Source organism: Exophiala bonariae (assembly GCF_035927105.1).
Source record: "Exophiala bonariae strain CCFEE 5792 chromosome Unknown scaffold_5, whole genome shotgun sequence".
Taxonomy (NCBI): domain Eukaryota; kingdom Fungi; phylum Ascomycota; class Eurotiomycetes; order Chaetothyriales; family Herpotrichiellaceae; genus Exophiala; species Exophiala bonariae.
Genome location: NW_027042480.1, coordinates 918597 through 934706, shown reverse-complemented (window position 1 = coordinate 934706; position 16110 = coordinate 918597). Strand labels below are relative to the sequence as shown.

At 50.1% G+C, this 16110-nt stretch overlaps 6 protein-coding genes across 6 annotated transcripts; 3 read left to right on the top strand and 3 right to left on the bottom strand.

Moving 5' to 3' along the window:
* Positions 1 to 1426: 1426 nt before the first annotated feature.
* On the top strand, positions 1427 to 3415 carry LTR84_011095 (uncharacterized protein; the record flags this gene model as incomplete). The annotated part of the gene is made up of 3 exons (XM_064854628.1): positions 1427 to 1635; positions 1741 to 1757; positions 1878 to 3415. The coding sequence occupies 3 exons, from the start codon at positions 1427 to 1429 to the stop codon at positions 3413 to 3415; spliced, it is 1764 nt and encodes a 587-aa protein (XP_064709354.1).
* Positions 3416 to 3666: 251 nt separating this feature from the next.
* On the bottom strand, positions 3667 to 4467 carry LTR84_011094 (uncharacterized protein; the record flags this gene model as incomplete). The annotated part of the gene is made up of 1 exon (XM_064854627.1): positions 3667 to 4467. One exon carries the CDS (start codon positions 4465 to 4467, stop codon positions 3667 to 3669), a length of 801 nt encoding a protein of 266 aa, XP_064709353.1.
* Positions 4468 to 5769: 1302 nt separating this feature from the next.
* On the bottom strand, positions 5770 to 7575 carry LTR84_011093 (uncharacterized protein; the record flags this gene model as incomplete). The annotated part of the gene is made up of 2 exons (XM_064854626.1): positions 5770 to 7435; positions 7493 to 7575. 2 exons carry the CDS (start codon positions 7573 to 7575, stop codon positions 5770 to 5772), a joined length of 1749 nt encoding a protein of 582 aa, XP_064709352.1.
* Positions 7576 to 7942: 367 nt separating this feature from the next.
* LTR84_011092 (uncharacterized protein) lies at positions 7943 to 9792 on the bottom strand (the record flags this gene model as incomplete). Its single annotated transcript, XM_064854625.1, has 3 exons — positions 7943 to 8741; positions 9093 to 9119; positions 9413 to 9792. 3 exons carry the CDS (start codon positions 9790 to 9792, stop codon positions 7943 to 7945), a joined length of 1206 nt encoding a protein of 401 aa, XP_064709351.1.
* A 934-nt stretch (positions 9793 to 10726) lies between these two features.
* LTR84_011091 (uncharacterized protein) lies at positions 10727 to 12283 on the top strand (the record flags this gene model as incomplete). Its single annotated transcript, XM_064854624.1, has 1 exon — positions 10727 to 12283. One exon carries the CDS (start codon positions 10727 to 10729, stop codon positions 12281 to 12283), a length of 1557 nt encoding a protein of 518 aa, XP_064709350.1.
* Positions 12284 to 13166: 883 nt separating this feature from the next.
* Positions 13167 to 15245, top strand: LTR84_011090 (uncharacterized protein; the record flags this gene model as incomplete). Its single annotated transcript, XM_064854623.1, has 1 exon — positions 13167 to 15245. The coding sequence occupies one exon, from the start codon at positions 13167 to 13169 to the stop codon at positions 15243 to 15245; it is 2079 nt and encodes a 692-aa protein (XP_064709349.1).
* Positions 15246 to 16110: the final 865 nt, after the last annotated feature.

The following is a 16110-nucleotide window of genomic DNA, read 5'->3' as shown; positions in this document are numbered from 1 at the left end:
TCATCGTCAGTATCAACCAGCCTGGTGATCGCTGGCTGAAAACAAACCTACGAGCTCTATGCATATCCATTCCTTTGGATCTTGACAGTCATCCCCCGGACCACATGGACAGCTGCTTACCAAACTTTCCTGGTGTACGACTATTCAATCGATCAACCAAGACTAGCTTTACGCCCTAGATGACTCGCGAGTCAATAAAGAATATATGTGTTTGACCAGATACAGATACGAGTGTAGGCGATCTATACCACAACCAGCACTTATTGCCACAATCAGCGAGGAATAGTTATGTTCACTCATTCTATGCAATACAGGGTGACCATGCACCGAGCGACGGAGTGAGTTCGACTGGGAACAGATACGAATCCGAACTATGGATCTCCACAAATACTGTATCTCATCTGCAGTAGTGGTACTCCGTAAGTTTCGTGGCAGTTGATGCGCTAACGTCCGACTTCCCTTATATCGCCTAGTATCAGATGGCGCACACCAAATGCTCCGTCTACCAGTGGTACGAAGAACCTCCATGACTTGCCATCATCCGCGACCCATTCTAAAGATGTGCATACCTGCCTACTTCGTACTCTCCAGGAGTGGTTCAGGCCTGCCCACAATAATCCTTCCAAACCCTCGAGGCTGAAGTTAATGCAGTTCAGGAGGCTTGTTCTTAGGGCTGAGCAAGGATCTCCCATTGCCCTCCATGTTACGAGCCCATCAAGCACGATGCGGACCACTAGGCTAATCGCATCGTTCTATCCCTTCATGAGATCAACTGATGAGTTGACTCGAGTGATTGGGCGTGATCGTTCCAAAGAATGCGCCCCAGCAGCATATGGTTTGCTGTGCTGTTACTATGACTCCTCCTGCGGGCCGTTGGGTTCCTTTGAGTCTCGAAATCGGTTCTTCACTTGCTTAATATCTCCCCACCCCTGTGAACATATACCGATGTCCATGGCCATGGACGAGGGGTAATGGCCGGCTATTCAGGCCCATGCGGTTATCATGACTCGATCCATCCCAGCCACTTGAAAGAATCCACTCCTCTACTCGTGGTACGGAGCTTGTGATCCTTTTATTGCCAACGTGAACAATTGTCTCTTGTCACGCCGGGGCCTTCGTCTCTTGGCTAATTCACCGTGGCTGAAAATAACCCCTGGGAGTTAACGAGTGGGTCTAACACATCGCAGGATCGAGTATTAAGTAACTCACAAACCACTTACAGCTCCAGACACGTTCACTTGACCACTTGGATCCCGGCCAGGCGTCCGTTGAGTAGATCACCAATTACCTAGGGCTCGAACTCTACTCAAGGATCGCTGTTTAAAGACACACAAAGTCTCAGACTTGACCACTCAATTCCATCAACACATTGTTTCTGGCAAAAACGCTCGGCGTTCAAGCGTGCTCGTCAGCGTTCACACGCACAATGGCTCATCATCCCATCACCGTCACCCTCCCTGAGAGACGGACTCCAAGTATCTCTGGTTCGGAGTCAGTCAAGTCCGACGACAGCGGAGAAAGTCGAGACACTGATGACCATCTCAAGGTGGCCGCGTTCGAATCAAAAAGGGGACCTTCGCCCACTCGTCTGAAAAGGAGTCACAACAAAGTCAGGACCGGCTGTATTACGTGTAGGTAAGTGTGACTAGTGAGGTGCCGGAGATTATCATCGTTGCTTCCTGACTTTATGAAAATCCTTCCGCCGTGCTCAAGTTGCTGACCATCTACTTTCTGTCATAGACAAAGAAGGGTGAAATGTATGATTTTCCTGACTCGCCATGTCTCATTCAATTGGGCCTGAAATTGAACCCTACACTCTTGCTCAATTCCTCTGAGTCCCTGTTCCGCCTTTGCTAACTCTTACCTCTCCTCTACAGGTGATGAGGCTCAACCAACATGTCTGCGATGTGCCAAAGCCGGTCGATTTTGCGAAGGTTATACACAGTCACGAACTTGGTTGTTCGACCCAAATACAGGAGCTCCACACCACGACCTCCCTTTTGCCTATAACACCTTTGACACCAGCCCTATACAACCTTTCCTAGAGGAGGTTGATATCAGCAGAATCTTGAAATTCTTTATCGACTATACCGCTCCACATCTCGCAAACTATTTTGCTGAGATGATAGATTCTTTTGTGGCAGATAAGACTACAGCCATGTACTCGGCAGCTCAAGCCTGGACGTTTTGGAACAAGCTTGTGATACAAACCAGTGAAACACATCCTTGCATCCGTTACAGCATTGTCGCGCTCGGCAGCTTACACGAATGGAATGAATTGAGCAGACGAACTCCCTGGCAAAACACCACCTTCACCTGCAACTACACCAAAGCAATCACAGAAATCAATTCAAGCCACACTCCTCTTCCTGTCGAAATCCTCCTCATTTCATGCATACTGTTCGCACACTGCGAATATTTGATGGGAGCTTCCGCAGCTGGACTTGTGCATCTGAAGTCTGGCTATCGCATCATTTCGGAACACAAGAAAAAGCAGCTGCCACTCTCTGCCGAGGTTTCTGACCAAATTGAACCGATCATGAGATGCTTGATAGCGAAAGCAGAGTACTATAAACTAGAAGAAGAGGTGAGCACAGATCAAAGTGGCTCAGAAGAAACTACATATATCTCCCCCGAGATGGTTCATACCTTTCGAGATCTGACTGAAGCCAACAAATTTGTTGAGCAGGCGTTATATTGGGTGCTGCTACTCGATCTGGGCCAGCCACATTATCTCATGTCAAAGATTTCTGTTGTCCGAAAGTATGTCAACGACTGGGCAACTGCTTTTGGGCGTTGGAAAGCTGGTCAAGCACATGATGATCCAGAATTGAAAGATTGGCAACTCCTCCTCCTCTCTCATCACCGCATGGCCCTCCTCCTCCTCCGCTCATTGCCACCAGAGAATGACAAGGCGTATGGGCGCGCGGCATCGGATTTTCGTATCATGTTTGCACAGCTTCGGACTTTCTTGAGAAGCGCCCATCCTGGTCTGGAGCAACCGCACGAGAGCAGGGAGCTTCTGAATATGCACCTTGGCTACATCGCGCCACTCTTCTTCATTGCTACTCAATGTAGACTGAGTGATATACGCCGCAACGCTCTTGACGCACTAAAGGGCTTAAAGGTCGCCGAAGGCCGCTGGAATAGCTGTGTTGCTTATACAATTGCCAAGGCAGTAATAGGGATTGAGGAGTCACTAGCAGACACGAGTCCGGCACGATTGACAAGGGTGAAAATCGAATCTGTCGACCGATCAGGTGATGGCGCTCTATCAATACAATATTATAAAGTTCCTGGAAGAGGAATGCCCGATGACAGTGGGTCTCTGAGGGTGGACGTCGATTGCTGCGCCGATGAGGCTGAAATGAAATGGGTGAGCCTGACCTACAAATCATTTTCCGATGGTAGCTGATCAAACTTCTAGCCTCTTCTACGAGTTGTCAAACTCCACGGCTTTCAGGGTATGCTGAGACCACGGAGAATCAATTGCTCTTGCCATTATAGTTAAACCTCTGGCCATCTATCTCTATCACACATTCACACGACCATCTCTCTCTTTGGAGCGAGACCAACCAAGGCTTCCCATCGTGGATCGTATCACATGTCAACCGCATCGATCAAGAGGTGGATGGACAATTTCAGAATCTAGGTCAAATGAATGCCTCAATCTCTGGCCAATTTTTCAGAAATACTGGCACAACTCAAAAGAATGATTCTCTCCAGGCTGATGCTGAGTTCCCGAAATATTCGCAGCTCTCCTTTCTTCTTGAGACTGGTCAAGTTACTCGCAATGAACACAGCAACGACATCTCCAGTGCCCTGGTCAGTCAGTCGAAAGTTCTGTATCGACATCCTGGATAGTCCTTCTACACCGTCTGCCGCATCGGTGGTTCTTTGCCAAAGCAAACGTCGCCTTCTTGTTCCTTCTGATCGAGGCGTACCAATGTCGTTATGACCAATGGAGTCGTCAAACTCGAAGCTCCATCTGTTCTTCAGCAAACTTTGCCTGCGCAGTTCCTCCCAGACGACACTTGAAGGGTCATTCAGGGGATCCCCAAGACCTAACATCATATGCCGAGAGAAGCGGAAGTGCGCAACCCCTACAATCTCAGCAGTGGTGTCTATTCCAGCATGCAGGGTCACGTCGGGAGTGTTGAACTTCCAAGCTTTGACCGCTGCATAGTAAGACGACCAGTCAACCTCGTTTTGAACATCGACAATTTGCATGTCTGTTCTGAGACCCTTGCGTGAGAAAACAAATGTCTTGAGGGTAAGCCGATCCACGTTGCCACTTCTGGGCTCGAGCACCTCGTCATCGACCGGAACAGCGTGGGGAGATGAGGTTGCATGTTGCTGTCCTAGGGCTGGCAGGGAATGAGAATGACTGGTCTGAAACGCGACTAAGTCATCGTTTGCTGAAGCGGTTGGATTGCTCATCTCCCTGGGTCGACCAAGTGCCGACATATTAGTGGCCGCAGTACCAGTCTGAGCCCAATGAACAAATCAGGAAGTGAAGTACTGACGGTGTTGAAGATGACTGGGACTATCTGGAACCCCGTGGTTTGAATTTCAGCACAGACGAAGAAGATGTCGCGGCAATTTTGGTATCTACCTAGGTATTATTGCAACCACCCCAGCGGCCGGCGTACCGAACATGTGTGCAACCAAGGCGTCCTTCGAGATGAAATCCCAGAGCCCATTCGTATTACTAGCGCGAGCTAGAAGCCGGACGCGGACGCACGTGGCCCATAACATGGTCCAGACAGTATGGAGTAGATCAAATGAACCCTTCGAGTCTGGGGGGATTCCCGGAATAATGCTGGCTGGAGTCAGCCTTGCGGAAAGCCTGTCTCTTTGCATTTCTCCGCATTTTGGCATCTGATTTACTTTCATCACTAAGTACTGCCCACCACACGTCTGAGTTGGCCGTTCTGGTCGCATTCTCCGATTACCATCTGTGTTGTGTTGGCCGCCATTCTACTAGACCCTCGGCTGTGTCACAGTGGGATGTAAACACATGTTGGTGTCAGTCCTCGATGAATGCCGACCGATCCTCAACGTACAAAGCACCATAGATACCTGAGGTTTTTAACTAGTTAGTTACTCAGGTAACATATGCGTCGACCTTGCGACTTGATCCTAAATTTAAACTGGCTCATGTAAGGATGAACGAACCCAGTATTGGCGCAGGGGCTACGTACTCCCTATCTACGAACTACTCACGAGCGGTCAGTTGGGATTCGGGGTTGCAGATCCATGGATTCCACTACGATTCCACTGCAGAAGCTTAGCTCCGTATCCGAATGACTCTCCGGGAAGTAAGTGGACTTAGAATACGGAGGACGGACGCTTGCAGGGAAAGAAATCCCAGAGGGCTATGGATGATAAAAGCGCTTCTGGCAATTATTAATAATGGGCTGGCCTTCGGGTTCGGCTTCGGCACATTCGCACCTGAATCGCTTCCTAGGATTGGTAACTCGGAGGCTACGAGTAGGTAGGCAAGGCTACGGTAGGTGATCCCATTGCCTATGGGCTGGTCAGATTTGGCGTTTTCAGCGTGAAGCGGATCCCATTTGGATGTTTAATACATTAGGCCGTCCGTATGTATTCAAGACATGGGTTTAAAGTAGGCGCTTTGACTAGTACAAATGGATAGTGTCGCTTTCGGACCACCTCGAAACAGCTATGCCGAGAGAGCATTATTGAATGACTCGTGAAGGACCCGAACTCGGCTAACTGCTTTCTAGCTCTAGATAAGTGATGTATTCAAGTTTTCTTCTTCTTTCCGTTCATCGTGGCCGTGCTGTTGGCCACTGTCTCGCCGGTCGTCTTCGATGTACCAGTATCGTGGTCCCTGTCAGGACCTTCATGGGCTGGAACATGGCCGTTGAGCACTCGTGTCGTGGTATCGTCCTCGTCGCGTATCTCGTGCACTTTCATGTCCATACCGACCCAAAAGCGCCTATCACGCCATGTGACAGTCACACCGCCCCAGATAGCCCACGCCCAAATGGGGAATGCCAATGCTTCACGGCCGAGCCAGGAAACCAGCCACGTCGTGAATGGTCGGCGTGAGAATCTGTCGGATGCGATGGGTTTCGCAAAGCCTGGAACTCTGATATCGTCATCGTCGTTGTCCTCATTGTCACCATGATCTAAACCACCCACTTCGACCGTCTTGCCGGAGTGAAGAAGTAGATATACGGTCCAGTCGACGCTTGCCCAGACAACGATGGCGACCACCCACCAAATCGCGAACCACGCCCAGCTATTTCCAAATCTTGCTTGTGTGTAGGAGCTGGTCGTGGCACCCCATGCACCATAGAGACTGCACAAGAAACTCTCGGTGCCTGGTTCCACAAGTGTGGCGACGGGGACGGTGAATTTACGCACACGTAGCCACCTCACCCGTCGGGCAATATAATTTCCCACGGTCATACCTGCTACAGGTTGGATGGCAAGATCACCATAGACGAGGCCATGATTCCGCATCTTGTAGGGGAAGATGGGAGGCAGCGGGGACTTCCACAGGAGATCTCCGATGAGGTGATCTTCGCAGATGTTTTGTGAGAAATAGTCAATGCCGGTCCGAGCTTGGACGATATCGGAGTCCAAGGTACTTGCTGGTGCCTGGGCTTTCGCTTCGGTCAAGGCCAGGCGTGAGGTCAGGTAGTCCAGATGTGATTTTCGGAACATGTTGGACTTTCCCACAATGCATGGTGCGACTGCTACTGCGCTGATGGCGACGTACATCTTGGCATGTGAGGAGGACAGAAACAATTCTTCCAGTCGGCCGCCGTATTGATTGATGGTGTTGAATCGACCAGATCGCTTGATAGGGAGCAGTGGCGTCGTAGAGGTATCATCGTAGGTAGCAGTAGTTGTGTTTATGGAGTCAGTATTGGTCGAATCAAGATCCACGTCGACGTCGACGCAGATAGGGAGGTTGTGGACCAGTTTGTAAGGGCCCGCGCAAGTTCCTCGAGAGTTGACTCCGGTGATTTTATCGACCATACGTCCACAGACTCCTCGGCCAACCCAAATGTTGCAATCGATGATCCAGATCAAGTCGCCCTTGGCCTCGCGGTAGGCTCTGCTCATATTTCTGATCTTGGGGTTCGGCCCCAACTGCGCCCGTGAATTGGACGGCGCATGATCATCATCTTCTTCGACGAATACCCGGCAGTCATGTCGATGATAATCTTGAGCAACTCTCTGCAAGATGGGATATGCAGGATCCGTGCGAGAGGATATGCAAAAATAAGCGGTGATCTTGTCGGTGGGGTAGTCTTGGTAGAAAGTGGATGTGAGACATTCGTATAGATAGGGCTCGCGACCCTTGCAAGGGCGGATTACCGTGACATGAGGGATAGAATCCTTGTCCTTGGAGAGAACGGCGGCGCGTTGAGGGTTCTGTCGGTAGTATTGAAAACTGTAGACGTGGTCAGTACTAGAGCGAAGGTGGTAAAATATGGGAAGGACTCGGTACAGAAAGAAATCACCAATTGCACATACGCAGGCTATGAAGACAAACCAAGCGATGGCAGCCACCGCGAAGACCTCGGTGGACATGTGTGTATCATGGCGAGTTCAGAGTATGTTGAGGGGGAGAAGGAGGAGGTTTAAAAGTTGCGGCGAAAATGTCAAAGTGGCATCATTATCAAAGTGTGAATGTCCGGGTCACACTGCACATGTTCAGTATCAGACACTTCAGCCGAACATGGTACTCCGACTTGCAACCCACTGACATTTCATAAAATATCCAGTGTTGGAAGAGCACTAAGATGCGATCATTATTGATATCAAGTCCTATGGAACCATCCTAGATATCCTATCCAGATCCAGATCGCCATAGTGTACAACGCTATCATCATCCCTCATAAAGTCCTAATACTACCTACTCATAGCCGTGTCCTGCTCCCTAAGACCGGGGACAAGATCAATCCCTGAGCCACGCTCTCCGTTTCTCTTCCTTCTTCTCCCTTCGCTTCTCCTTGAATGCCTTCAACTCGGCCTTGCTCAACTTCTTGTTCGCCCGTTCTGCTCGAAGACTCTTGCCATCATGGCTGTTGGCAGCAGCATCCACATCAAAGAAGGCATTCATTTGCCGCCGGCTTTTCTGTTCATCACTAAAATTGTCAGGATTGAGATCTCCTCGCTGCCACTTCCCTGTGAATCGATTGAAGCTGCCCGTCGCGGCATATGAATCTGCCACACTTGAGCTGCCGGGCAATCCTGCGCCTGTTGTGTCGGTTGATGACCCTGTCTCATATACCTTTGCATAATCGGCGTTGGGGTCATAGTCGCCGTGTATGGAAGGATCATAGCCACCCACACGCTTTGTCGGAGCAGGGTCTGGTCTGGCTGAGGTCCAGTTGTCAGCGCCGGGGGGAGGTGGCTGCTGCGTGGCTGCTTCTGGTATCCGGGGGTTGTCCCATTGGGAAGTATTGGTGAATCGATTAAAGAAGTAGAATGCCTGAGCTTGCTCATCCCAAAGTGCATCCCAACCATCATCTTGTTGTGCTTGCCCAGGCGGCGCCTCTTTTGGCAACGGTGGGGCATTTGGTTGATTAGATTGATCTGGCTGCTCTAGTGTTGCAGGACTACGAGAGGATCCCGGTCGTTCTTGTTCTTGATGATCGCTGATTTCTCCATCTTCTTCATCCGGGTTCGGGCTGGTGTCGGTCACATGCTCCTTCTTGTCTGAACTCGAAGTCGAAAGAGATTTCTCCTCGGCACTGCACGCAGACATGAGACATTAGCAAAGAAAGTAGGAAAATAACATGGCCTGGTGGTCAGCTACAGCATGATGTAGATATTTGACACGGCAGAGGTTTACTCAGATGTCAAGGAGCATCTCGTCAAATGCGAAGATGCGTCTCGGCTCTAGGAGCACAGGCTGTCACAAAGTAATAGCGTTCTGCAGTTTGATCGACCTTTGTACGGAGTACTGAGAGCATGAACGTGGAGGGTTGTGAGAGATCAAGATCGGCGCAGGGCAGTTCAAGTTTTGATCGAGACCCAAGAATTCATGCAAGGGGTCTGGGCGGTAACCGAACCTGGCAAGTTTGCCGAAAGACTGTTCTTACCCGTCCCCTTTGAAAGTCATGGTCTTCCTGTGTCTACAACTGTCAGTCTGGCGTGTCACTTTCTGACCGATAAGATTGTTTCGTCTTTGCTTGAATTGTCATTATGGTCTGTGTCATGTGATGACATCTCCTTTGTTGCACAGTCCAGCCAGTCCGATACCTGCGTAACCTGCTTTATCCTTGACTCCTATCTGATCCCCATTCCCAAGCGTACTCATTGTTATTGTACTCTCTTAGCCCTCTCCAGGCGACTTTGATTCTGCCGTTCCAGCATGATCAACTGCTGTTGATACTCGAGGTCCGACGCCCTCACCGGATACCCTGGCGTACTTTCGTTCTGGTATGGCCAACCCACCAGTTCATTGCGAAGGTCGATGACCCCCAGATGCTGTCGAAAGTCTTTCATGGTCGTATCATTGTACTCGGTCCGGGGACTTCTTCTTACTCGTGGTACACTCAGTGGTTGTGATGGCATGACATGTTCCGATTCGAGTTCTGACTTGATTTCAAGCGAAGCGACTGAAGCCATGGAATCATTTCGACCAGGTTGATTGGCCCGAATGCTTCCGGGCGGCTCGAATGAAAATGTCGGTTGATGTTCCAATGGATCCTGCATTGGTTCTGGCTCGTCGGACTCCATGCCTCCAGATACCAAGTTTTGTTGATGAGTGCGAAGTAATCTCTGTACCGCTTCAGGCATGGCTTCGTCTTCCGTGAGCGATACGGGAGTAAGAGAAGAGCATTGGTTCAGCCATGGGCCGGGCTGCAGCCACAATGGTGCCCCCATACTAGTAGGCTGGGCATGTGAATATTGAAGGTCGCCTGGATAGTTGCCTTGTCCTGGAGGTGGTCCGCGAAAGCACAAGTTCATCTCAATCCTCGATCGCGAGGAGATGGTGTAATCATTGTGAGCGTGCGCAGATGCATAGCCTTCCATTTCGAAACGGACCACAGGCACCGGCACTGGCAGAAAGACAACGGCTCAACCGCAACGTAAAATCGGACCCCTTTAGTAATGAATGTCGATGAACAGGAGGACCTGAAGACCTCTTGTTCATTATATGGAAAGGGTATCAGGCTGGGAGGGAGGACGAAGGTCGTCATCGAGGGGAACCCTGGCCCGCGAGTTAATAAATGAGGTTTTGAGGCTGCCATTCAGCGGTTCACAACTTTAGGCAAGATGTTCAAAAGGGTTTAGCCCCAAGCAGTAGCACAGCGAATGCATACTCGTGGTTGGTTGATATGAACCGCGACCCAGGCTAGGCCATTTCGAGAACCGGTTTCGCTAGAGAGGCTGTGAGTGAGTCTGTGACCCGCCAAAATTGAAGGCCCAGCTTGGCTTGGGGCACCTGGCACCCCTGTTGATTGTTTATTCTCACCTTTACGACCACCTCGTACCCCCCTGGACCCAACTACGGGATAGGTACTCTAGTTTAACTAATTGGCATCCTTCACCGGGCATTCATCCTCCATTTCCTCACCGGCCAACGTTTTGGGGTCGCACCCCCATCCAACAAAACAACTATTCGTATTCTCCCTCACCGTCCTTGATTAGGACTTGGTTCCGTTGATCGACTACAAATATTGTCTCAGCTTCGCCACCGACACGAGACTGCGATTGAATGCAAGCCCGGATGCTTGACCGGTTGCCACTATCCACGAGACTGGCTGCCGCCATTCCAAGTGGTGTCAATCTCAGCTGCTATCACATCTCGACTCAGCCTGTCCCCTCTGCAGCCTTGTTCTCTCCCGTGCCCTCTCAACCAGACCAGGCCACAACTTGCGAGTCTCACTTTCTCGCCATTTCTTCTCCAGAAGATGGCGAAAAAAAGGAACTCCTGATTTTCGCAGTGGAGATTCTCATCTTTGCCACTCCTACCCTCACTTTCATCTTTGTGTCCAAGGCTGACTCATCCGGCTTTTCGTCTCGCTTGCCTTCACCAAAGAATGCTCCCTCCATCGTCGCTACTGTGACCTCCACCTTTATTGATTTCTTACTTGATTCTCGGTTGCACAATCAAAAGGTCGTGGTTTCACTCTTTGCTCGGGCCCAGAATCAATATTTGTTTCCTGGCAGTAGCGACAATTCTGGGAAGCATGTCTTAGATGATCGACAGTTGATCAAATGGTGGAGTCGAGTGTTGGATAGAACAATGCGACATCACCATCATGATCCAGCACAGACCTCCAAAGTCGTGGCGCATCTTGTCGTGCCAGGCTGCGACCAAGCAGAAACCAAGGCTTTCTTTCCTCCGGCGACCAGGCAAAACCCAATATCAGAACCAAAATGGTTCAGCTCATATCCTGTGGATCTTCTTGTCCAGGACGCGTCTCAACCCCCAAGGTTTCTAATACCTCGCCTACCTGACGACCCTAAAGCTCGTTTTCTCGATGACTTGGACAATGATTTTATCGACAACCAAGGTCAATGGCGTTCTGTCAAATCTCTCCGTGATTTCTGGGAGATGATGTCTTACCGACAAGAATGTTCTGCCGGAAGGTTGGTCGGTTTCATTTGGATGATATTTTCGAGGGGTCAAGCAAGTCGTCTATCGCGCCCACCCGCCAATCAAGCTGCGCCACAACTGACGACGCCGGAAGCCTCCCAGGTGCAGGAAACCCTGGGGACGGAACCGCAACTTATGCCGGGTCAACAGGTCAGCACGACCGCCGGATTAAAATCACCTCCACCTTCCTCCCCGGTTCAAGACTCGTTCGTGGACTCGCAAAATACCGACGACACTGGTCTCCTTGATTCAAACAGCTTTGGCTCAGAGATTGGAACTGATTTAGCCTTCGAGAGAGATGCCATTGAGTCGACAAAGGGACAGGTAGTTGTCAACACTGATCAATACGACCAGCTCATGGACTTCATGCTGCAGACCGATTTTACCGGTGAAGACTTGGCAGCGGAAAGTACCCGGGGTTGGATCAACAAAATTCTGGAGATATCCAAGGCATCCACCATTGGGTACCAAATACGTGGCGAAAGCATCGTGGGTGACTCCCTAAAGCCGGGGGCGGGAACGTCAATACCTCCGCCTGTCAACGTGCTCACCAATATTCGCAAGAAAAGAAAAGCAGATCAAGAAGATCGAACCTCAAAACCGGCAGTGAATGAGCAAACGTCTCTGCCAGTTACTGTCAACACGTTAGCCACATCACTGGTGCGGAAGAAACCCAAAACGTGAGCATGGCTTTTTGGCATATGCGGGGTTTGCAGCCCAGATGATATCCTCACAGGTTGTGTATGACTCGAATGACCTAGATATATCGATCATTTTGTCATATTCTGGTGGCTACGAGATAACTCATTCTCTTGGACAATGTGGCCATGAATGGTGTGGTTGAGGAAAAGTCATCCACAACGGACGGCGAACAAACATCATCAAACTCCGATCAGTGGCTATGTACCCTACCTAGTGACTACTTAGCTAGGCAACTGAATGGAATGTATTCTAAGAAGCATCGACTCGTATTTGATCACTTCATGATCCGGTGTAATCATCTCGTGGCGGATGTTGAACGGTCAGCCGCCGAGATGGTCGATAATTGGGCCGCTTCTGACGCCAAGGTCGTTGCAGGCTATATTTGTACATCGACAAGAAATGATCTTCGGCCTTCTGTCAGGCCTGACCACTTGGTTGACCATCAACCATTGAGTACTGACTATCATGGTACGCATACCAGGTCTTCTCTATCCTCTCAACCAATGGCCTGTATTGCTAATCGTGGTCTCTTCTGCATCTCGTAACTCTGAGGGTCCCGCCTCTCGCTGCGGTGCTTCCCACTCCGTCTCAGCACTTCTGAGGCAATGCGCTTCGCCGGCCAGACAGGCCGTCATCGAGGTTTGGAATCAACATCGCCTTGATCATCTTCATGGCTTCGGTTTCTTTATCGCATACTCCTCTATTTCCTCTCTCATATTCGTTGGTTCCTAGCATTGCTTTTGATTTCTTGCTGTCACTTTTCTTTTGTCTATCGTGGCCCTGATTTGATCCTGTGATATTGAGGCCTGGTATTCGTACTTGTGGCTTTGACTGAACAGAATCTGTGCACCGCTGGTCTGCGACCATGACCGTGACTAGCTTGCTGGGGGCTATCCTCCTCGTTGCCTCGATAGTAGTTGCACAAGACTCCTGCTCACTAACACCCATATATCTCGACTTCCACGATCGTCGGGTCGATGGTGGCATAAGTGTCCAGTACGGGCTTTTCACTGGAGTTGGTACACCTTCTCAGAATCTATCCCAATGGCCGTCATTATCCAACAATGAAACCACTGTCAGCAGTCTCGATTATTGCAGTAGCACTTCATTTCAGGACTGTGTGCAGCTGGCTCATGGATTTTACGATCCAACCCTATCCGAAGACTACCGATCTACTTCATCATATCAAAGCCTCGACGCCAATATCGGAGACATCCCCGCCACCCTAGTCGAATATGCCCTCGATACCTTCAATTTGTTTGTTCATTACTTCGATCCCTCCCCTCCTGCCGAATTCCCGGTGCCAGACTTCACAATCAAAGTGCTTTCCAACTATTCATCATCCTCCACCCCTTGGTTTGGCCCTGCAGGTCTGCTCGGTCTCGGCCCTTCATCCACCATCCTTACGCGCGCCCGTGATGTGGGGTTGATTACTACTCGCTCTTGGGGTTTATACATGGGTACCTACTACAAGGAAGCCAACGGGCTGATCAATGGCTCCTTGACCTTGGGAGGATATGATTCTGGCAGATTTGAAGGCCAAGTTCACAACTACTCCGTTGGCATTCCCAACCCAGATGCACACAACTCCCCTTTTGCATTGAAAATCTCTCAAATGACCTTGACCAATAACAATGGCGAGGAGACAAATCTTGTCGATGACGAGTTCGAAGCATACCTCACAAGTCACCAGTACGAGATCAATCTGCCAGCAGCAGTTCTCGATGAATTCGCTGATAAAACGGGTGCGGAGATCGCCAACGATCGATACCGACTTCCTGACGGTTTCAACTCGACTTTGACGGTCACCCTCTCTTCAGGCTTGAACTTGACTTTTGAGCCCGAATGGCTCAAGAATGTGTCCAATGGTTCACCATTCTCTGCGACAGCATCTGACACAGACAGCGCCAATTCTTCCACCAATGCACCCGCGCTGCTCGGCTCTGCCTTCTTCACCCATATATACATGATGGTCAACTACGATGCACAACCTGAACCGGCGTTCTACCTCGCCTCTGCGCGTCCACACGGTCCATATGTCATGACTCGCACATTCTGTGAAGACACACAGCCTACCCCTGCCCCGGCAACCAACATTTCCAGTTTCGCCGCCTCTGGTATGGCAGGTGCCATAGTCGGTGGGGTCGTTGGTGGTATTGGCCTGACATTTCTGGTCTGGTGGGCAATTCGCAAATATGCGCAGATCAGAAGGCGACGGAACCACCAACGCTCAGAGACCAAAGGTAAATCTGTCGAGGGAGGTAACATACCTATTGGCGGCGCCGGGGCGATTTTTTCCAAGCCAAAAGGAAGCCCGTCATCATTCGCTTCCACCGAGGACTATGATCAGATCAAGAACAACAGCGATCCTAACATCGACGAAAGACACCGCACCGACAGCTCCGAAATGGCCGATTTTGCATTTGCATTCAATGATGGCATGCCTCGAGGGTACATGCAGGACGCCGATCCCAATTCTGCAAACTCCCCCAGTAGCCTCATGTCGGCCGGCTACGCAATGGTCGCGAGAGAAATGACGCCATCTGTCGTCCACGTCCAACAAAATACACATAACGCACAAGCGTATCGCGCAAGTATCTACAACAACGGCGAGGACTTTGCTCGTGCCGCAAGCCCATCTACACCTATAACGGCGCAGCCCTTGATCGGCAATCCTATGCACAATTTGAATCGGGACAGTCGGCCATGGATTCCCCCACCACCGCCACAGGCAGGGTACAACTTTGCCAATAATAACAACCGCGGTGCCTCGCCTTCACCCGGACCGACTGGGTATCCGGATAGCTCGACCGCAAGATTAAATCTGCCCGCAATAAGAACAGAATTCGCCCCACCTCCGGGCAATGGTTCCAATGGACGAAGGAAGGACAGTCTACTGAAGAAAGTGCTTCCACATCATTCTTCCTCGAGTAGGAATCGATGAAAGCCGTTTGAGGCACCATGGTCACTAGGTCGGTGACATCTGTCACGTTTGTTGAATTTTGCATGTTTTGAGCATTATTTACGACACAGCACAAGTGCGGTTTTTAATTTCCTTGTTGCATTTCTTGCATAGCACGGACATACGGACGTTTCTCGACATATCATCGCGTTGCATGGATTCATGGAATCACAAGAAAAGAGGGGCCGGGGCGGATCTCAGTCCATTCTCTTCAGGGGCGCACACATTCGTTTATTGAGCGCGCAAGCTACGTGCAGGGAGGGCACTGTATCATGTTCAAAGATGAGGTTTGAATGCAAGCAAGCCTACTGCTTGGTATCCTTGTCCATGGGGCACTTCTTTTTGATATATATGTATATTTACATTTCTCTATCAACTTTAATATCCGAAAAAGTACCTTTTTTGTCCTTATTTAACGCTCGTCCCCCTAACATAAATGCATTTGAAATACACTCCACGACCATATCGAAGTTTTGACGCATAACATTTCACTTCATTGCTCTCTGGTGGCTGGCTGCTTCTATTCTACGCGCTGGCTGGCTACTCCTCGCTCGATATATATAGCCAAGCCTTAACTGCGCGATGTCCAAATCATAAACCTGATCATGAAAGACACGGCTCTGAGCTCTTGTACCCGACAAAACAAACAGACAGGCTTACTGCAAGTCCACGTCATCACAACCAATCTATCCCTACGTATACATATACCCCCTAGCGCCAGCATATGCTCTTCGAAACGCTCAAACTCGGGTGGGTGAGTGTGAGACAGAAGCCCACGGGCAAAAAAGGGCAGAATCGCTCCTACTAAACAAAACGGGCTTTGCAAGAAATTGTTTCTCTCATCTGG